Raw genomic sequence first — 21,728 nt, 5'->3', positions numbered from 1 at the left:
GCGGCCCGCGGCGCACAGCGCGTTCTTTCTCCGGAGGTGGCGGCGGCGCGCGGCGGCTCTCCTGTGAGCGGCGGCGGCCGGAGCGCCCGGCAGGGCGCCGGACGGGCGGGCGGCGGGGCCCGCGGCTGCGAGGCGGACCGGGCCGGGCGGCGGCGGTGGCGCCATGTGGAGCGGCCGCAGCTCCTTCACCAGCCTGGTCGTGGGCGTGTTCGTGGTGTACGTGGTGCACACCTGCTGGGTCATGTATGGCATCGTCTACACCCGCCCGTGCGCCGGCGACGGCAACTGCATCCAGCCCTACCTGGCGCGGAGGCCCAAGCTGCAGGTGAGCGCGGGCCTTCGCACCTGACCTCTGATCTCGGGCTGGGCGGGGCCGGGCGCTTCGCACCTGAACCTGACCGGGTCTGAGCTGAGTCCTCTCCTCCCCGCCCCCGAATCCTAAAGCTCCTGACCCCGCACGCTGGCCCCCGTGCCCCTCTGCACCCCATCACAAGGCGCCCAGAGTCCCTGTACCCCTGCCCCGTTCATCAACCAGCCACACACTTTAACAGGTTGTTCCTTTGCAGCAGGCGCGTCCCGGAACCTCCTGTCACCGGGCGGAGTTGTGTCCCTTGGGGAGTTAAGATGCACCTTTCCCTGTGTGGCTGGTCAGGTCTCTGTGTGCTTTCTGCCAGGGGCCTTGCCCAGCTGACTTTCTTGACGTCTTTTCCAGCTCAGCGTGTACACCGCCACACGGTCCAACCTGGGTGCCGAGAACAACGTGGACCTGGTCTTGAACGTGGAGGATTTTGATGTGGAGTCCAAATTTGAAAGGTATGGTTGTGGACAGGGTGACAGGCAGGCATCATTGACGTTGAGATTGTTGACAGGTCAGCGTTCTGCACGTGAGGGGGGTACCACAGAAAAGCAGCATCACCAGCCGTCTCGGGCACGGTAGAGCGTTTTCATTGCAGGCGTGTGTGATACGCACACAAGCAAACTTTGTTTCACTTGAAAGTAGCAGACGCCGAGTTTGTCCTTTAGGAAGTAGCTTACCCAGCATCTGACAGCTGTGGGATACGTTGCGGCCCTGGGGAGCTTCCAGAGGAGTGGGGATTACGGTGGGGACTATAATCCGTTCAGAGCTTACACACGCAGTTTCCCACAGAAAACAACTTGCGTTTTCCTGGCAGAAGTGGTTCAGTTATGTCGTCTAGAAGGGAAAAGGGAAGGGGACGGAGGGAAGAATTTAGCAGAAAATCATAATTAAGTGAAATGTAACTTTACAACAGAGTAAGCAGTATAAACGTTGACATCTGTAGAGTGACTGTGTGAAGCTGTATTTAAGCTATGGTTCTAGTTTCTTAAATTCCAGCAAGTTTAATTTTAAAGATGATGTGTTTGTCACAAGTTCTCTTCTTCCCTCTTGGTTGTCTGGGAGGCGTCAGAGTGAGCACCGGGGTGCGTGGTGTCTTGCAGGATAGACATTCTCTAGCCGCCCGCCCATCGCCCCTCGGAGAGCTGCTACGGGGGCGGGGCACACACATTTGGTGTTGGCCCCCTTAGCCTGTGACCTCAGCGCCCGGAATGCAGTCCTTTCAGCTTTTGGGCAGCTGCTGTGCTTTCAGGGTGGGTGTGTTCCATAAGTGTGCGCACTCAGGACTTCAGTAACATCCAGGTAGCTGGGCTTCGTTTTTAGTATTTCTCAGCTAAAATTAGTTGGTTTTGGTTTGAAACAACATTTTTTATAGAAATATTTGCATAGTCTCCACTCTGTGTGCACACACAACATAATGTGTACATGGTTGAAATCATCACTTGTTTTGTTGCAGGACGGTCAATGTTTCTGTTCCAAAGAAAACCAGGAACAACGGGACGCTGTATGCCTACGTCTTTGTCCATCACGCCGGCATCCTGCCCTGGCACGACGGGAAGCAGGTGCACCTGGTGAGCCCGCTGACCACCTACATGGTCCCCAAACCGGAAGAGGTCAACCTGCTCACTGGGGAATCTGCCGCGCAGGTGAGTGGTGCCGGCTGAAGGAAACCTGCTGACCCCCTTGTAGTTCACACACACGTGTCTGCACGTACAGTTTGCATCTGGCGCTAGACTGCTGGGAAGTGAAGCGATCAGGTGTTGTTGTCACGTACATTTTCAGCTCAGTAACTTCTCATGCGTTTGCAGATAAATTTATGTCAAATTAGTGACGTGCAGTTTAAGTAGTTCAGTGATTTTTGTTTTTTATTTTTTCTGGCTGTTCCGTGTGGCATGTGGGATCTTAGTTCCCCAACCAGGGGTCGAACCCGTGCCCCTTGTAGTGGAAGCGTGGAGTCTTAACCACTGGATCGCCAGGGAAGCCGTTCAATGACTTTCTTTACCCAGATTCCTTCTCAGGCCACAGGACCTCTCAGCCCCCAGGGAGCGTGTGTGCACCCCAGTGGGTCCAGGGCAACCCCTTCTGCAGAGCTCAGCTGCAGTCAGAACTTAGAGTTGGGAGACACTGCACTGTGTGTAGGACAGGACAACGCTTGAATATTTATTCCAAGGATATAACTCAAAATTATGAAAAAGGTGTGAGTGCAAATTGTATCTTGTCCACCCGTAGAAAGCTGTACGTACAGGGAAAGGCTGGAGATCGCACACGCGGTCGTTACCGCAGTGGAGGGTGGGACGGAGGGCTCCTGGTGTTCGGGTCCGCGTCGAATGCAAGGGGAGTCACCCGTGCCAGGGGCGGCAGCTGTCTCCTGTGTGTCCTTGGAAAGACCCCTCACTTCTGTTTCCCTGGGGACTGCACGACGCTGCCTCATGGGCCTTTCTGGGGTGCCAGGCAGTGGTGTGGAGGGTGGAAGGAGTCTCTGGGAACTTACAGGTGCTGAATCAACGTTCGCTATCGCTACTCCTTGGAAGGCTGTTTTTAGCGTAACTGTTAGTGCTAAATTGTAGCTTTAGGGAGGAGATAAATATTAATAGAATGACACAGTTACAGAGGTTCTCAGATCTGAAATCAAGATTTCCTTGCCGGGCAGAGTTTGTTTCTGAGTTCAGTAGCTTTAGGCTTGTTCCCTAGACATGGACATGCCCCTTTCCAGACAGCAGGGTGGAGCTGGTTTAGAAGCGTCTCCCTTCAGCCTCCTTGCAGAGGGCGGGGCTCTCAGCTCCAGCACCTCCCGCAAATGTGCCGGAGGCTCGTCCTTCTCGGGATCCCTGCTCCGGACAAGGGCCCGAAACAGGAGGCAGTGAGATCCAGGACCCCATGGTGCGGAACAGCACACCCTTTGGCTTCTGTTGCGAGAAGGCAGCGCGGGTTTGAGAGTCGGGGAGCCGGCAGCCGTGCGTCCTCCCACGCTCCGCTGGCCCTGCTCACGGTTGTGCTCGTGGGCTGTGCCCAGATGCAAGTGCCAGCAGCTTGCTGCCTCAGACCCTCCCGGGCCCCTCCCGCCCCAGCCTTGGTCTTTTCCTGCTAAGTCAGTCCTTACGTGTAGCAGCAGATCGAGGCTGAGAAGAGGCCAACAAGTGCCCTGGACGAACCCGTGTCTCACTGGAGACCAAGGCTGACCCTGAACGTGATGGTGGATGACTTCGTCTTTGACGGGGCCTTCCTGCCCGCTGATGTGCATCGGTACATGAAGATGTAAGTGCTGTGGTCTGGCCGCTGAGCTGAGGCCCAGACAGTGGGAAGGCCACTGTAGTTCACGTTCACCTGCCCAGCTTTGCACATCGCTCATTCACTCCCTGAGCGGACAGCAAAGGGGTGACCTGGTGGGTGGGGGGTGGAGGGATCGTGGCCGGCCAGAATCCTAAAGCAGATGGGCCGTACCCACATTCCTGAGCCTTCTCTGTGACGAGGGGCCTGGGGTGCCTCCTGGAGCACCCCAGCCTGTCCCTCCTCCCTGGGGGTCTTGCTCATCACGGCTGCCGCCAGGATATGGAAGGGAAACGATGACGCGACAGGCAGTCATCTTGCCCTTTGCTCTTGGCAAAAGCTGGAAGGGAAAGTGGAGAGCCTTGATGAGACCCTATCCCTCTGCACCCGGCGCAGGAGGTTTTGTCCTGTCTGCGTCCTGTTAGCTCTGACTCGATTACCTTTGCTTAAAAATGGATTGTTAGGTTGTTCTGTTCCCATCACTTGCTATCGTAAGCATGACTGTTAAAATTGACTGACCTAGATGATCCCGTGTCTCTACACTTCAGGGAGCCCCCCTGTGAGATCACAGCCTGTCACTGGGTCGTCACATAGCACCTAGAAATGGCTCTGCTGAGAATTGTTTCCTTCTTCAGTTTCCAATGGGTCCTGTGGTGGTGTCATGAGGTTTTCCCTTCTGTAAAACTAAAATCTAATTTCTGAACGCGTGATCCATTCACACGGTTGAGAGTGTGAAAAGCACAGAAGGGTCATGGGGTGAAAGCCAGACGTGGAGGGTAGTTGGGTACTGGCTTCTCACCGCGCCGCGGGCTGCCCCGTGTCGGCGCACATGCGGCCCCTCGCTTCCCCTCGCGTCCTGAGTGGTGTCCCGCTGCGCACCTGGTCCCCACCTCCTCCTGGTGGCAGCTGTGCAGGGGATGAACGTAGCTCACGGCGCCGCTGCTGCCCTGGGGAGGCATGTCCTGGGGCTCCTGCGACCAGAAGCCACTGAAGACGCGGGGGGGTGAGCCCTGCGAGGTAACCCAGCGTCTTGGGGCCGCCTTCAGTCCTGGGGGCCCGGGAGCTCACTGCGGCCTTGAAACGGCTCCGATCCCCCAGGATCCAGCTGGGGAAGACGGTGCACTACCTGCCCATCCTGTTCATCGATCAGCTCAGCAGCCGGGTCAAGGACCTCACGGTGAGTAGCCAGGGCTCCGTCGGGCCTGTGCGCGGCTCAGCCTCTCGGGTGGGCCCCCAGCTCCTGCCCAGGAGGCGCCAGTGCCCGGGGCTGTGGTCGCGAGAGACACGCAGGGCCCGGGTGGTGGGTGGGAGGTCAGGGTGCCAGGGCTTCCTGGGGGAGGTGCCCTGCCGGGGCCGCGAGGACAGCTGGGGCCCCACAGGAGGAGAGGGCAGGGGAGACGCGGCCTTGGGTCCGGGCAGAGCAGCGCGCGTGGGGCTGGGCTGTCACGGCGCCCTCCCCGCAGGTCATCAACCGCTCCACCACCGAGCTGCCCCTCACCGTGTCCTACGACAAGATCTCACTGGGGCGGCTGCGCTTCTGGATCCACATGCAGGACGCCGTGTTCTCGCTGCAGCAGTTCGGTGAGGCCGCTGGGCGGGCGCCCCGGGTTCAGGGGGTCAGTCCAGCCCGGGAGCCCCGGAGCCCGGCTTCCATTCCGCCTGTGAGATCGTCCCCACTGAAAGGGCACGTTTGGCCCGCGGAGCTCTTCCTGCTGATGAGGTATAGCCCGGCCAGGGCTCTGGTGGGGGGTTGGCGTCGTCCGTTCACGCAGGGTCTCGGTCCTTTGCAGGGTTTTCAGAGAAGGACGCTGACGAAGTGAAAGGGATTTTCGTCGACACCAACTTGTACTTCTTAGCGCTGACCTTCTTCGTGGCCGCGTTCCACGTGAGTGCTCCCGGCCCTCAGCAGGGCCTGCCCCCCGCCCCGCTCAGGAGAGGGTCTGCACCTCGGGCACTGACCAGCTGAAGGACCTGGGGCTTCGTCTGCTGCCTTTGGAAGCTGTTTTGAAAACAAATCCAAAACCAGTGATACCAACGAATGACTTTGCAAAATAAGCGTTTCCTTGTGGGAGGTATGGCGCGGCAGTTCAGAGAGCGACGCATCAGCCCTGCCGGCGGAATCCCTGTTAGACACAGCGGCTGGCGGCTGCCAGGGAAAGCCAGCCCGGGGGCTCGGGGGCAGGGGGCGGGGGCCTGGGAACTGGCCGCCAGTGAAGCCAGATCTCGCCAGAGCTGTGCTGGGAGACACGGGTGTTCGTGAGAGGCCGGCATCTGAGGTCGAGCCCGGGCTCGTCTGCACAGCTTGAGGGGCGCATCACTGTCCTGTTTTCTTTCCAGCTGCTTTTTGATTTCCTGGCGTTTAAAAATGACATCAGTTTCTGGAAGAAAAAGAAGAGCATGATCGGAATGTCCACCAAAGCAGGTAGGCGCTCTCAGAACGTGCCCCCGTCCTCAGACCTCTCCCACCGCTGGCTGATGCAGGCAGGGGATAGAGCTCGTTTTGAAACCTACAGCTTGCGATCACCCATGGCCAACATGGCTCTTGTTCGGGAGGGGCTTTTCGATCCCCTGTGGTAGCACCCCGGGAGGGTGCCGTGTCCGCAGTCGTGGCGAGCGTCACGGAAGCCTGGGACCGCGGAGGGCAGGTGACACGGGTGCTGGTTCAGAGTGCCCGTCTATGACGGCTCACAGTCTTGCTCGGCTCCCAAGCTGGGTCTCCAGCAAGAGACGGTTCTTCTCCTCCTGCGGAAGTGACACCCAAGTGGGTGGTCTGGGATGCTGGGGCGGCCCCCGAGTCCAGAGTCCATGTCTCGGGGTTTTCTGTCGTGACCTCTGGCTTCCTTGGAGGGGCGGGTCCCCCGCTGAGCCCTCCTGCCCCCTCCCCTGGCCTTTTCAGCCTGTGGCATGAGCGGGGCTTGTGGGTCCCGGGGCCTGAGCTCCTGGCGGAGAGCACCCTACAGGGAGTGTTTCCACGGCTGCGGCATCTCCTAAAGCACAACCCGGAAGGACAAAGTGCAGCTTGTAAAGGACAGATGCAGGCTCCACAGGGCCAGTGTGAAAGCAGGAAAGCCTGAGATTAGAGTGCAGGATCCCTGTCAGGAACCAGTTTTCTTAGCACGCCTCGTGTGCCTTTTGTGTCTGTAAGTGTAACTTATGCATGTTCACCTGCTGAGGTTGCCTTCTGTTGGGTCCGTAGCCTTTTGTAATCATTTCGCGTTTCCCGTCGCCGCCTGTGGTCCGCAGGTCCTTTTTAGTGGACAGAGGGGCAGAAGCGGTTAGGGTGCTGGTGCGCGGGGGGGCCGTTCCCCAGGCCTCAGCACAGCCCGTTTCTCCCCAGTGCTCTGGCGCTGCTTCAGCACCGTGGTCATCTTCCTGTTCCTGCTGGACGAGCGGACGAGCCTGCTGGTGCTGGTTCCTGCGGGCATCGGAGCTGCCATCGAGGTGAGCTGCCCGCTGGGGCGCTGGTCGGAGCGCCGTGCCTGTGGTTCCGGGGCCCAGGCGCTCGGCGCGGTCGGTCGGGACCCGCGTCACTGCCGAAGGAGTGGCCACCGGCGCTGCAGCAGGGCGAGAGCGCGGCTTCTCGGGCGGAGCTGCCGACGCCTCCGCGTTTCTCGTGGCCCAGAAGCTTCAGCTTGTCCCCTCCGTCCGTGGGAGGTGTTGACCCGGTGGCTGAAGCCTGTGCAGCTCTCGCTGCGCTAGATGCCGTGCGAAGCAGAACGTGTGACGCAGGGGCAGTGGAGGGGCGGCAGGCCTCTGGCACCACCCTGATCGGGACCCTCAGCTGTGGTCGTATTCCAGGGCCCCCGCCAGCGGGCACTGGCTCACACGGCTGTCGGGCTGGGGGCTGCGTTGGCACCGCCCATCAAGGACGTGCTGGCGACCCCCCCCCACGGGCACCAGGCACCACGCGGAACCGACCTCACGGCCGGGGTGCCGGCCCCACCTTAGGGAGGGTCCTGGAGAGACCCAGCCACAGCAGGGCGTGGGGCTTGGGGTCCCCCGGGGAGCAGAAAGAAGGTGCCAGGGTGAATCTGGGGACCGGCGGGGTGGGGCATCCGTGCAGGTGGGCTGGGCGGGGGGACGGCCCGACCGGCGCCACCTCGGTGGTCCCAGGGAGGTGGTCGGGTCCACGTGGGCGCACAGGCTGGGTGGGTGTGGGCAGGAGACTGGGGGCCGTCCTGGGGTGTCCCCGCCGGCAAGGCGAGGAACAGCGGGGAGCTGAAGGGTCGGGCTGGGCTGGGGCGCGCGGGGCCTGAGCGGCCGGTGCGCTGGTCAGTGGCCGTCCGAGGAGCGGGTCCTGGCTTTTTCCTGGTCCTGGAGCCTGAAGTGTGGACTTTTCAACTTCTCAGCTGTGGAAAGTGAAAAAGGCCTTGAAGATGACCGTCACCTGGAGAGGCCTGAGGCCCGCATTTCAGGTAGGGACCCAACCGCACCCTCCCGGGGATCCGTCACTTCCTCCGGCCTCTCCCAGCCCACCTTCTTCGTGTTTCGGCCGGTCCGCTCGTGCAGGCTGACTGCTGATGTGTTTCCTAGCTGCGTCCCGGAGAGATGCAGGTCACCGTGAGGGCAGGTGATCGTCACGTGGTCACATTGCTGACCTTCCGACCCCAAGAGCAGCTTGTCACCTGCAGACCAGCAGGGAGATGCAGGGGCGTCTCGGGGCGAGTGGGCGGGTCACCGCACCTCTGCAGCTCTCCCCACGAGCCTCCGGGGCTCTGATGCACCCGGGGTCCCCAGCCGTGGACCCAGCACCGAGCACGCTGAGCAGCACCTCCGCCTCCGTGACCAGACAGGATGCTGGTCGGCCAGGCTCAGGGGTGGTACTCCCCACTCCCGCGGGGGTGTGATGCCACCACACGACAGCACAGTTCCTCGCTTCCCAAAGAGCCGCCCTTTGGTGTGGAGTCTCCTGGGCAGATTCGGGCGGGGGCCTGGGCGTCAGTGTGAGCTTTATGGTCGGGCAGCTCACTCTGCTTTCCGGGCCGTGGGGTTTATGACAGTCCAGGTTTCCAGGTCAAGGGCAGGTCACTTGGAGACGGGACGCAGCTTCTCTTGATCTAAGTCAGCCCGGTGAATCCACTTTGACTGAAGAGCAGTGTCTTCACTGCAAAACTCAGTGGAACTGGGAGCAGGAAGCAGCGCGAGGAGGGCCGCACAGGCTCACGGGCTGCTTCCGCCTCGCGTCCCACACACTGTGGCTCGCGGGCTGGGGCCATCGGGTCCGCTGCACCCCCGGCTCTGAAGCGGGGGCGCTGCCACGCCTGGGCTGAGGGTTCCCGCCTCTCAGCCTGCAGCCCTGTCCCTCCTTCCGTGGTAGCCGAGCTGAGCCCAGATGCCTGCCTGGCCCGCGATTTAACGTGGTTGTATTGAATTTCGTTGCAGTTTGGCACTTACAGTGAATCTGAAAGGAAAACGGAGGAGTATGACACTCAGGTGAGCGGTGATCCGGGGCGTGCATGCCTACCTGGAGGTGGTGTCCTGGCTGTGACCGTCCCCATGGAGAAGCTGTGTCCTGGAGCCAAGACCCCCAGGGAGCCTGCCTGCCTGCCTGGGGTTTCTGACCCAGGAGGGAGGCCGGGGGCTCCTGTGTTTCCCAGCCCCTGCGGGCGCCCGTGCTGCGTCCTGTACCACCGGGAGATGTCTTATTCCCGGTGGGCAGCTGTGGGACTGCGAGCTGAGCCTCTGTCCCTGAGACGTGGTGACCCCACAGGCTCTGCGTCCTAGGCCATCGGACTCCCCTTGCCGAGGGGAGCCGTGGTTTTCAGTTTGATTTAATACACGTTTCCCAAGCAGGGATGATTTTATTTTCTGGTTTAATGGGCATCGACTGCATCCCAGTTTTTATTGGGTTTTTGATAAAGTTCAAGTCAGAATTAAGGGTGATAACGCTGCGTTGGTTGGAAGGCAGCCCTGCACCCGGGGTTCTGGGAGCGTTTCTGCAGGGTTCTTTCCGAGACGTTTAGTCATTTCTCTGCCATGCGTCGGTCTGTCAGTTTGGCTGTTTTTCACGGGCCGGTATTGTTGCTGTTCTCTCTGCTGTGCGGTCTTCATGGTGGACGTTCTGTGGGGTTTGCACAAATGCCCACTGATACGCGTCCTCCACACAGACTAGCTTCGCTGCCCTAAACGTCCTGGGTGTTTTCCCCTTTTTGTTTATGGGTTCCATCAAGAAAGTTTCCGCAGGTTTGATGGTGGACTCTCACTGGACGTTTTCTGTTCCCCGTAGGCCATGAAGTACTTGTCGTATCTCCTTTACCCTCTATGCATCGGGGGCGCCGTCTATTCTCTGCTGAATGTCAGATATAAGAGGTAGGACGTCACCTTTGCTACTCTTCAGCTGGAGACCACGGTCACTGACTGGGCCAGCAGCGGGGCTGGCACTGGGACGCCCCTTGGCCGCAGTCCTGGGCCTGCCCGCCGCTGCTGGCTCTGCGCGGCCCTCTCTGGTCCTCGCGGGGTCGGGGACGCTCACGGGAGCAGGCCTCGGGCTGGAACACACTGCCCGGAGCCAGAGGGGCCGAGGCGTCCACAGGCGTCCATGGTTTCCCATCTCCCTGGAAGTCGTGAAGGAAAGTCCGTAGGTGCTGAGTCTCTGTCCTCACCTCGGTGAGGGCTCCGGGGAAGCCGCTCCCCGTGCAGGTCGCCCCCGGCCAGCCCACAGGGTCCTGGGGCTGGAGAGCAGAGCCCAGCCCTGGTGCTGGCGCTGCAGAGTGTGAGGGCGTGTGTGGGGCTTGGCGGTTAGCAGAGACGAGCGCCGGGGCCCACGGCCTCCGCCATCACCCGCCCCTCCCTTCCAGCTGGTACTCCTGGTTGGTCAGCAGCTTCGTCAACGGTGAGTCCTGGTCTCCCGTCTCAGAGACACAGCGTTTACGGCGGGTCACTTTGTCCCGCTGCTGTGGGGCCCGGAGTGGTGAGAGGTCCCCGCCAGGCCCCGCCCTGCCCCGCCCCATGTTCTCCTCGCTGGGCCCTGTGTTGCCTGCTGGGCCTGCGGGACTGGCCATGGGCGGTGTGCTCTCCATGGAATGGCTGGGTGCGGGCAGTGAACCCCTGTCTTAGGGCACGCCGGAGCCCCGGCCCCCAGCCCTGTGTCCTGGGAGCATTGCCCACCCACTAGGCTCGTCCTGACCGCGGGCCGCCGCGTTCCCCGGGTGTGGGCAGGGCGCCGTCTCACAGCCCCGCGGGCGGAAGGGGGGGTTCAGCCCAGGACCGTGCTGTCGGGCGTGGGGGGTCAGGTGGTCCTGAAGCCTGGGGGGCGGCCGCAGGCCCGAGCGCGGCCCGTCCACGCGCGTCCGTCTCCTCAGGTGTCTACGCCTTTGGCTTCCTCTTCATGTTGCCCCAGCTCTTCGTGAACTACAAGGTAAGACGCGTCCCCGCGTCCCTGCGCTGCCCCCCCGCGTCCCTGCACTGCCCCCCCGCGTCCCTGTGCCGCCCCTGACGTGCTCCGTCTCCCTGTCCGCAGATGAAGTCGGTGGCTCACCTGCCCTGGAAGGCCTTCACCTACAAGGTCAGTGCCTCGCCTGCACAGGGCCCTCAGGGACTTGCCGTCAGGCTGGGCCATGCATCCAGGCGGCCCTTCTGTGGAAGAGCGTCGGGGGCTCCTTTAGACATAGGGTGCCCTGCGGCGACTCTGAAAGGCCAGGCTTGTCTGTCACAGCGGCACCAGGTGTTCTCTGAGTTAGAGCCGTGCTGCTGCTTGCCAACGTGAATCAAAGAGCAGGCAGATGCCCTTGACCCGGTGGCCAGGGTCTAGGGTGCTGGGTCCGTGTCCACCCAGATGGCGCGTCCAGTTTCCTGGGGCCGGGCTGGCCGAGGGCTGTCTTGGTGCATCATGGCCTGTCCCACACACACAGGCGGGGACCACGCGGCCCTCTGGTGCTGTTGGCTGTGAACTAGCGCGAGCGGCATTGGGGTGGGGGAATGGTTAGAACATCCTTCTGTCTTCGAAACCGGTTGGCCGTTCTCGGGCAGGCCGGCACCGTGATAGCCAGGCTCCCAGGTGGTGCTCCTGGGTCCCACGTGCGGAGAGCAGGTGGGACGCTGGGCCTTGGGGTCTGTGCAAGGGGGGTACCCTGGGCGTCAGCCCCCCCGCCCCCCCAGCTGGCTCCTGCTTCGTGGGGTGGCCGTGAGGTCACTGGGCGGCGCGAGTGCAGGGACGTGACCGCGTGCCTGGGTGGTCCGGGTCCCACGGCCTCGCCCGCCCGCAGGCCTTCAACACGTTCATCGACGACGTGTTCGCCTTCGTCATCACCATGCCCACCTCCCACCGGCTGGCCTGCTTCAGGGACGACGTGGTGTTCCTTGTGTACCTTTACCAGCGATGGTGAGTGCCGGCCGGAGGCGCTCCTGCCCCAGTGGACTCGCTCGGGCCGCAGACCCGCGCCTGGTCCTGCGGGGAGAGATTGGTGGGTGGCGGGTGGTGCCTGGCGCCTGGGTGCCGGAGCGCTGCTTTCTGTCTGATTTGATCGCCCCTCGAGCACATGGCTCTCCTGCGGCGTGAGGGTCGCTCGCAGCTGCTGTTTAGCGGAGCCTGACGGAGGAGCTGCCTCAGCCCCTGTGCTGCACAGCGGGGGCCCGGGGTCAGGTCCCCTGTGGACGTGTCCCAGCCCTGCCTCTCCTTGGGCATCACTGTCCTCGTCCTCTCATCGGCCTCGAGAGCAGACCTCTGGCCTGACCATCACAAGAACGTCGGGAGGGCACGAGGCAAACCCACACGCACATCTCCCGTGGTGAACCGACCGTCCGGGTCTTGGCCGTCGAGCACCCAGCACACGCGCATGCGTCTGTCCAAACCAGGTGGCGTGACGCACACGTGGTCTCGTTGCAGGCTTTATCCCGTGGATAAGAGCAGAGTGAACGAGTTCGGGGAGTCCTACGAGGGGAATCCCCAGCGGAAACCCCACGCAGAATGAGCCCGACCCTGGCTGCTCACAGCCTCGCGGAGGCTTTGGGGGAACTTCCTGACATCACGCCCCCTGCGTTGCCGGGACCCCGAATGTCCCTCACGTCCCGGGTTCCGTCGCGCTGTGTCCGACGGGAGCTGGCAGCGCTCCCGCTCGCGTGGGCGTCCGTCCGGTCACCGTGGCTGCGGGAGCGTCCGGGGCCGGCGGGGCGCACGGTCACTGCCCTGCCCCCCCCCGGGGGGGTTCGTCTCGGGGTCTGTGGACAGTCCTTGAGGGGATATCAGACATCTCTTTGAATCCATTCCGTGCAGACTCTGGGATCAAATGGCTTTTCTCCTTTTTGTTTAAAATTTGACTATTTTAAGGCTTAATGTATGTCTGTTTCTATTTTAAAATAAATTTCTCTGGCTGAAACACTTTTTTTGATCTGGTATAATATGTAAGGTTTCAGATGCTGGCATTTACCCCATTCCCAGAAATGAACGTGTGATGTGGTTTTTCTCTCTGTTTGTTAAAAGGAGCAAATTTAAAGAATCTCTCGGGCCAGGACTGTTCTTAAAATGCCTGCGTCTGGTATTGAAGCCTAAGTCCTCGCAGTCCTGAGGGGTTAGGTGGATGGGGTTTTGTTAGAGAAACGCCCTGGGTAGCGCAGAGGGAGAAACGGGGCAGGAAGGCGTCTTCGCTGACGGGACAGGGAAGGGCGAGATCTGGAGGGTGACGGGGTCGAGTCACGATCAGTGAGGTTAGCTCCGCGGAGCCAGTCCTCACCGTGTGTGGGCACACGAGCACACACGGGAGGCGTGTACGTACGTCAGCGTCTCGGCCCCTGTGCCTGGCTCTGAATCCAGTCGTCCTCATCGATGGGGTCATTCCTTGGTGATGTCTACACTGGCAGCCTGTGGCCTCCAGAAGTTCATCAAAGGGCCCCTCCCTGGGCAGAACATGGAGCCGAGGCGGCTGGGCACTGGCTGGTGTCTGGAGGCGGCTCTCGGTCAGGGTTGTGTGTCCTTCCCACGAGTCCTCGCAAAGCCAGACTGAGAACTGCATCCAGAGGTCAGCGGCCAGCATGCACCACCCATGTTTTAGAAGAGAACCTGCTGGCTTAGAATTCTTTACCCACTGAAGGTATGTCTCAGGATACATTTTAAAATGGGATTTACAGACATCCAAAAGCTGGAAGAATTCATCACAGCAAATCTCTGTGAGAAGTTACAGGGAGTTCTTCCATCAGGGATGAGGGCAGCAGGTACAAATCTGATCTGCCCAAAGTAGGGGAAACCCCGGAAACAGCAACCACATGGGCAAGTGCAGACTTATTTTCTTATTTAAATGATCTAAAAAATAACAAACCACTTAAAGCTAAAATAATAACAATGTTTTGTGAGGTTCATGTCATGTAGCAGTAAAATGTGTGACAGCACAAAGGCCCGCAGGGAGGTTCTTGCACTGGGTGTGAGGATGTGACGGGACTCCAGGTGGGTGGGGGTGGGTTAGAGGCAAGTGGCCTCTGAAACAAAACAGCCAATAAGGAAAACAGAAACACTCAGCGCAGGAGAAGGCAGGGCAATGTGGAAAGGAGCGAGAACAGTTGGGATGCGTTGAAACCAGTAGCAAAACTACACTTAAACCCAGCTTGTTAATAATCACATTAAATGTAAATGGTTCAGACACCCCAACTAAAAGGCAGAGATTACCAGACCAAATAAAAAAGCAGAACCCAAGAACACAGACAGGTTAAAGTCAAACACTGAGAGAAGATCCACCATGTTAACATCAGGAAAAGTATATTTTAGAGAAATAATATCACCAAGAAATAAAGTCTTTTCATAAAAATAAAGGTATCAGTTCATCAAAAGGACAAAACAATCCTAAGTGTTTATGTACCCAATAACAGAGCTTGAGAATATATTAAGCAAAAATGTTTAGAAATGCAAGGAGAAATAGTGGAGTCCACAGTTATAAGAGATTTCAATGCCATCTCAGTAATTGATAGAACAAGTATTAGGAAATCTCTGTAAGAACAGAGGAGACTTGAACACTTTCACTCTACGTGACCTATTTACAGACACTCCACCCAACATCAGAAGTGTACACATTCTTTTCAAGAGCATACAGAGCATTTACCAAGAAAGAATATTCTGGGCCATAAAACCAGCCTAAACAACATTTAAAATGCTTCAAGTCATACAAATTATGTTCTTTAGCCCCAGTAGAATTAAGTCAGAAATCAATAACAGAAAGATCTGGGAAAATCTCCAAATATTTGGAAATTAAATATCACCACTTTGAAATAAGCCATGAATCAAAGAAGAAACCAAAAGGGAAATAAGAAAGTATTTTGAAGTGAATGAAAATGAAAACACGAAATATCCACATTTGCCGTACTTGATGGGGAGATGGAAGCCCAGCTGAAGCCATGCATAAGAGGGGTTTAGGGCACTAAAAACCTATAGCAGGAAAAGGTTTCCACAACCTCAGCTTCCACCTTAGGAAACTAAGAGCAGATTAAACCCAAAGGAAGTAGGAGAACATAACATGTATCAGAGCAGAAATCAGTGACACAGGAAAAAGACAATACTGGGACTTCCCCGGCGGTCCAGTGGTTAAGACTTCGCCTTCCAATGCAGGGGGTGCGGGCTCGATCCCTGGTCAGGGATCTAAGATCCCACACGCCTCAGGGCCAAACAATCAAAACATAAAACAGAAGCAATATTGTAACAAATCCAATAAAGACTTTTAAAATGGTCCACATCAAAAAAAATCTTTAGGAAAAGACAATACGGAATATTAATGAGCTCGAAATCTTGTTCTTTGAGAAGATCAATAAAATGAATAAACCTCCAGCCAGACTAATTAGGAGGAAAAGAGGGAAAACGCAATCACAGCATCAGTTATGAGGGAGGTCACATCACCAGATTCTACACATGTTTAAAGAATAGTAAAGAACATCGGGGCAGCTTTGTGCCGATACAGCCAAAAACATGGACAAATGGACAAATCCCTGGAGAGACCCAAACCACCCAAGCTCTCACAGGAAGAAACCTGAAGAGCCCTGTCTCTTCTGAAAATTCAATTTGAAGTTAAGCCTTTCCCACAAAGAACCTTAGAAGGAGAAGGCTTCTCGGCGCGTCCACCTGACATTTAGGGAAGAAGTGGTCCCCGAGCTATGGTCTTCCAGAAGTCTGAGCAGGATGGGACGCCCCCCGACGCCCAAGCAGCATCACCGCACATCCAGGCCAGACAGGCCTCGCGGGAAGAACGTTTCAGGACGTTTCACTCTGAGCCCACCTCAGGGCCGCTCCCGCGGGGTCCTGGCCGTTTCTCCCCGAGCCTCGCAAGTGAAGCCTCCTCCCCTCACATGTGCTCCCATTCCCTGGCCCACGTCTCTTAGACCAGACCTTCCTTCCTGCAGCACATCCTTTAGGAATCCGGCTACTGGTAAGACCCTTCCAGGTTTCTTCTGCACACAGGGCTTCACTTCACCCTTATCCTGAAAGGTGCTCCCGGTGGATGGCGGTGCTTCTCCCGCTGCCTGCAGTCTTTGCAGAGCCGCTGTGGCCTCTCCCGTCTGAGTCCGCGATGCTCCACCACGTGTGGCATCCTTGCCGTCTCCCTTTCCACGTGTGATGCACTGATTCCAACAGCGTGCTCGAGTCTACCATCGACAGTGGGAGAGCCTCGGCCACTTTTCCCAGAAGCGCCTCCTCCACACGTTTCTTCTCTGCTGAGATCTGTTCTGTCCACCCTCCTTGCTGTCAGCCCCCTTGCCCCTCTGTGCCGAAGGCAGTGTTGTTTCCAGAGAGATCTGTGTTTCCACGGTGCTAATTTTCTCGACTTTGGTACTTAGTTCATTTACTGAATTGTTCATTATTCAGTCATCTGTATGGTTCCGGACGTTCTATTTGATTTTAATTTTACTTATTAAACCTCCTGGTCTGTCTGAAGGGTCTTCTCCTCTGCCTGCTTTCCCGCCTCTGGGTTTGGATAGAGGTCGGGTCAGCACTGGGGGTGAATGTCCTCCGGTGGCTGCAGAGTCTGCAGGCCTGATCCTGCTGCTTTGCTTTTGTTGGGGTCCATCTGCCCTCACTCACGGTCCTCCTGTGTGTCCAGGGGTTTTTGGTTCTGAGCTCATATTTGGTTAAGACTGATCTGTGGGAATTCTGAGGCCAAATGTATGGGTGATTCCTTCCAGGAAGCATTAGAGCTCGTGTCCCGTCTGCCAGGTCCCGGGCTCTGTGGGCAGAAACACCTTGAGACTCTCCGAGGCCCTGTGAGCCCAGGGTCCAGGGTGACGCGTCTGGGTTTTATTCCAGGAGCCGTGGAAGGCTCTGGTGGCTGTGATACGCTCTCACTCGGGCTTTTCTGAAATCATTCTGGCGCTTCCTGGAGCGTGGCTGGCGGCCTGGAAGGAGCTAGAACCCAGCCACCCCCTGCCTACCCACCTCCCCCCGCGAGCTGCACCACTGACCCCCCCGAGCTGCACCACTGCCCTGCATCCTGACCGGTGGCTCGGTGTGTCTGTGAGGAAGACCCTGCCCACTCCTCTCAGCAAAGCTCGGACCCTGGCCCCTTTTCTCCCACTCCCCCCTCGCTCTTGTGACGGGCGGGGCAGAGTGACCCCATGGCTCACTGCTTCTCAGTGACCCTGGTGAGGACCCCCTCCGCTGCAGGACTTTGTGGGCCGTGCCCACTGGGGAACTGGGACACGGCTGGGCCGGGAGTGATTAAAGGGCTTAATTCTGTAAGTAAATTCCACCATTCAGCATCCAAGTGGGTAATTTTATCTTACCGCTTCCTTAAATTTCATCAAATAACTTTCAAGTGTGCAGAAAGCCAAAGGTGTGTGTATAACAGGAACTGAACTGTGTTTGCCAAAGTGCGAGGACGAAATGCCCCATGTGGAAGGATTTTTAGTGCTAAGCACTTTTTATTGGTTTTCATGAGGTGGTTTAAGGTGTGAGAGAAAGTACACAAAGGCGTGGAAGCGGGTCAGACGGATATGAGGCCAAGCTGCCGCCGGCGGAGATCAAAGGCCTCGTCCACTGAGAAACCGGGGAAAGATGATTGTATTCCCCGGAGTCGCCCTCCGGGCAGGCAGTGAGCCTGTGGGCTGTGTCCCTGGGTCCCCCACCCAACTTGCTGCCTCTTCTCCTGGCTACGCTGTGTCGCCCCAGCGCCAGCTGGCTGTGCGGCGGGACACCGTCCTGGCTTTGCCCCACGGTCTTGGGGGCTCTCAGGAAGCCGCCACGCGGACCTGCAGGGCGGGATGAGGACACATGCCCACCTCCTCCGGGGCCGCTAGGAGCTGCTGTGTGGGAAGTCGCTGTGTAAAGTGCCACGAAAACAAAGACCGTTCTTCATGTTATTTATCTTTACCTCTAAGAATTAAACAACCATTCCAGTAAACTTGAAGCAGGACAAACCTCCACAAAATAGGGGCATAAAAACACCCACTGCATGAGTCGGCTCCCGGAGACCCACCCAGGCGCCTGACCCATGAACCCCATGAGATAATAAAACGGTGGCTCTGAGCCCGCACGTTGGAACAACGGGATCCTTGGATTCAGAGAACCTGGGAGACGGGACAGAGGCCGAGGTCCTGGAGGGCAGCGCTCCACCCAGGGTGGCTCAGGGCAGGACGGCTGCCGCCTCCTGCCCGCATGGTCCCCGCCGCCAGGACCGTCCTCCTCGTCCTCTGTTCCGTCCCCTTCCCAGCAGGCCCCTTGGCTCTCCCTCTGGTGCCCAGAGGAGGTCCGGCCCCCCTGACCCTCTGCTTCTCCAGAAAACACCTCCTAAATGCCGGTCCCTAAAGCTGCCTCGGCGATGTCCCCCCGCCCCCCGGCGCCTTGGTGTCCAGCAGGAAGGACAGTGCCCTGCCCGTCATTTGTCTTCTCTGTTCCCTGAGCCAGACTCACCTCGGCCCACGCGCAGCCCTGCTGTGGCATCAGCGCCCCCTCCCGGGTGTCTCTAGCGCTGCTGGAGTCCAGGCCTCTCAGGACCCGTCTGTCCCTGCGGGAAAAATCAGCGACACCACCAAGTGCAGGCGAGGGACCTCTCATATGGCACCGGTTGGGATGCAAAACAGAAAACTAGACATATACTTAGGACGTGACCCAGCGACCGGACCCCTGGGCGTTTGTCCCCGAGCGAGGAAAAGTCATGTAACTGTGTACATTACGTACAACAAACACCCTGTCTGCAGTCACTCATGGCAGCTGTATTTGTAATGGTTCCAAAGTGGGAAAAACCCAAATGCCCCTCAGCAGGCCGCGTGGTTACATTAGCTGCCCATCCAGGCCCGGAACGCTGCTCCAGGATCAAAGGGGCAGACGACTGCCACACACAGGAATTATGCCGAGTGGAAAAGCCCCCGTGGGGTGACGTGTAATATGGTTCCATTTACGTAAGTGTCTTGAAAGGACACGGCTCAGCACAGAGTAGGCGAGTGGTCACCAGGGGTCACGGCGTCCGTGTGTGCGTGTAGGGGGAACTCGGGGGCCCAGCCCGGAGGTGGCGGGCCACTTCTGTATCCTGATGGCAGTGCTGGGCACGCGAGTCTACACAGGTGACAAAATGACACCGACTTCTACCCACACGCTGCACCAGGGTCAGTGTCCCGGTCCTGGCTTGGTGTCCACTGCGTCACAGGGGATTAGCCACCAGGGGCGCTGGGAGAGGAGCCCAGAGGTAGAGCCTCTGCCCTTGACCAGCTGCACGCTCTGCTGCATCGAGTGTCGCGGGCCGAAGGGTGGCTCAAGGATGCCCCTTCCTAGGGGCTTTGAGGCCGGGACCCAGCCCTGGACTAGCTGGACCCTGAGTCAGTCGCAGGCTCCTTGTCAGGGTCAGGGAGGGGGACGCAGCCACAGAGGCAGAGGTTGGGGTCAGAGAGCTTGGTGGGTCCGCAGGCCACCCCCCTCTCTCTCCCTCTCTCCCCCACCCCCCTCTCTCTCCCTCTCTCCCTCTCTCCCTCTCTCTCTCTCTCTCTCCCCCACCCCCTCCCTCTCCCTCTCTCCCTGCCTCTCTCTCTCCATCTCTCCCCCACCCCCCCTCCCTCTCTCCCTCTCTCTCTCCCTCTCTCTCTCTCTCTCCCCCACCCCCCTCTCTCTCCCTCTCTCTCTCTCTCCCTCTCTCCCTCTCTCTCTCTCCCTCTCTCCCCTACCCCCTCTCCCTCTCTCCCTCCCTCTCCCTCTCTCCCTCCCTCTCTCTCTCCCTCTATCCCCCACCCCCCTCTCTCCCTCTCTCCCTCTCTCTCTCTCTCTCTCTCTCTCCCCTCCCAGAATCTGGTCCTCAGGCCCCAGCACTGGGCTCGGGGCTGCGCTGCTGGCCTGCTTTGTTTTTACCCCGCTGTGTTCAGAAGTCTGCATGTGTCCCTACATTGCACTGCATCTGTTTCAGCCGCCAACCTCCTCAGCTGAGACCCTTTTGGGTCCTGGTGGTGCCGTCCCACGTCTTGGCTGCAGATCCAAGGGTGCCTGGGTCGGGGGACGGGCACGTGCATCAGGTGTGCCAGCCCGTGGGCATCGGGTGGTGCCAGACCCATCACTGTGGCCTGTCCCCCTCCCTGGGCTGCCCTCCAGAGCCGGCCCTCCTGCGCCCGCGGGGCTGCGGTGTCCCGAGGCCAGTGGCAGCGAACACAGGAAGCAACCGCTGCCCCTCGGACAGCCCTGCTCGGGAACCGATGGCTTAATCGTTTATTTCAACACTGGCCAGGGCTCCAGTCACGCCCACTGGTTGGAGTCTCTGGGGCTCTCTTTCCTCCCGTTGCTGGGCTTCTCCCTCTCACGCCTTGCGGTGACTCCTCGCAGACGGGGGGCGATGGTCCACTGCCAGCCCTGCAGGCCCCCCACCAGCTCTCCAGGAGCAGCCCCGCTGTCCAATCACTGCACACGCTGTAGGACACCTCAGTCGGGCTACTGTGTAAGTGGGGGGCAGGGGGCCCTGTTTGCCCCCTTCAGTGACAAACGACACGGCAGTATTTGGCTCCTGGCACGGAATCCACTGTTTAGCAATTTCCGGGTATGAAGTGTGAAACCCATCCATTACCTTCCAGACGTTCTAGAATCGGATTTTGCTGTATTTTGTCATAAGCCAACAATATGAAATTTTTTCTGGGAACATCTTCATGTTTTATGGCGCAGTGACTTAAGACAACCCCTAGATTTCCAGAGACAAATTAACCGCGCGTGTAATAGTGCACAGGGTATTCGGGAGATGAACGATTTCCATTCTCTCTAGGAAAAGTTTCCTCACTTCAACATGGTATTATTCATACTGCTTCTGTTTCTTCTTTTAAAAAAAATTGTTTTCCATGCTGGTTTCTCCAGTTTCTAGTTGTTGGAAAAGAACAAATTCCCCAAAGCCGCCCCAAATCCTCTACTGGCAGAAACAAGCAAGTCTCAGAGACCTTGCGGCGCTCACGCAGTGGACTTCCAGGAGAGCCACCCTTAGTCCCCAGGGTTACGAGCCGGGCAAAGCAGAGCAAGCGGGATGAACGTGAGACGGCGTCGTCGACGGAGGGGTAGCGGAAGCCTGTTTACGCCATGAAGACAAGCAATTTGTGACCACGCTTCTTAACGTTGTGAAAGGTTAACATTTGTTCAGCCGCTTAGTGTTTGCCAAACTCAGGTGCATCATCCCCGCAAGCCTCCCAAGATCCAGAAGCTTCCCATTTCTTACGACTCAACCTTGAACAATCTGCAGCGTCTGGCTTTGGGTGGAAGGTCATTAGGGTGACTGCTCTGAATTGTCTGGCTCACATGACCAGCCTTTGTTGTCAGAACGGTGCCCCAGGCCTGGGAAGGGTCTGCGGCTGGGCTGGAAGGCGGGGCTCCTGCTCTCCCTAGGGCTGCGAGCCTGGGGGCAGGCCCTTGACCTGTCCAGCCTCACCTTCCTCCTGGTGCTTGTGGAGGGAACGGCAACTCTGGGTATGGAGGGAGGCCATGGGCAGGTGCCAGGAGCCTGCAGGTGGTGCCCCAGGGGGCCTACGGCTCCACTTCTCCCCCTCCTTTGCCCAACCCATCAGGTGGGTGATTAGTAGGGAACTGCTTTGAGGATTTTTGGTTTTGGTGGGGATCACAGAAGAACTCAAAAAGAGAAACTACAGCCTGGGGTCAGGGAGACCAAGCCAGTGGGGGAAGTGCCGCTGTTGCCGGCTGACCACTGCCCGCCGCCCGCTGCCGGCTGACCACTGCCCACCGCCGGAGCCG

The 21,728-nt window shown here is 58.6% G+C and overlaps 1 protein-coding gene across 3 annotated transcripts; it reads left to right on the top strand.

The window, feature by feature from the left end:
* On the top strand, window positions 1-12,938 carry CLPTM1L (CLPTM1 like). 3 transcript variants are annotated; one of them, XM_060092696.1, is made up of 17 exons: window positions 2-325; window positions 713-813; window positions 1,812-2,001; window positions 3,462-3,610; window positions 4,721-4,799; window positions 5,086-5,203; window positions 5,413-5,507; window positions 5,960-6,044; window positions 6,960-7,063; window positions 7,972-8,037; window positions 9,005-9,055; window positions 9,849-9,931; window positions 10,420-10,454; window positions 10,924-10,979; window positions 11,082-11,126; window positions 11,827-11,942; window positions 12,447-12,938. In XM_060092696.1, the coding sequence occupies exons 1-17, from the start codon at window positions 164-166 to the stop codon at window positions 12,529-12,531; spliced, it is 1,620 nt and encodes a 539-aa protein (XP_059948679.1). In that variant the 5' UTR covers window positions 2-163; the 3' UTR covers window positions 12,532-12,938. The 3 variants fall into 3 exon arrangements, with proteins under 3 accessions (XP_059948681.1, XP_059948679.1, XP_059948680.1); XM_060092697.1 differs by having other exon boundaries at window positions 3-325; window positions 3,465-3,610; XM_060092698.1 differs by lacking the exon at window positions 10,420-10,454 and having other exon boundaries at window positions 1-325.
* Window positions 12,939-21,728: the final 8,790 nt, after the last annotated feature.

Source organism: Mesoplodon densirostris, chromosome 3 (genome assembly GCF_025265405.1).
Source record: "Mesoplodon densirostris isolate mMesDen1 chromosome 3, mMesDen1 primary haplotype, whole genome shotgun sequence".
NCBI classification, from domain to species: Eukaryota; Metazoa; Chordata; class Mammalia; order Artiodactyla; family Ziphiidae; genus Mesoplodon; species Mesoplodon densirostris.
This window is presented reverse-complemented; position numbering and strand designations above follow the sequence as displayed.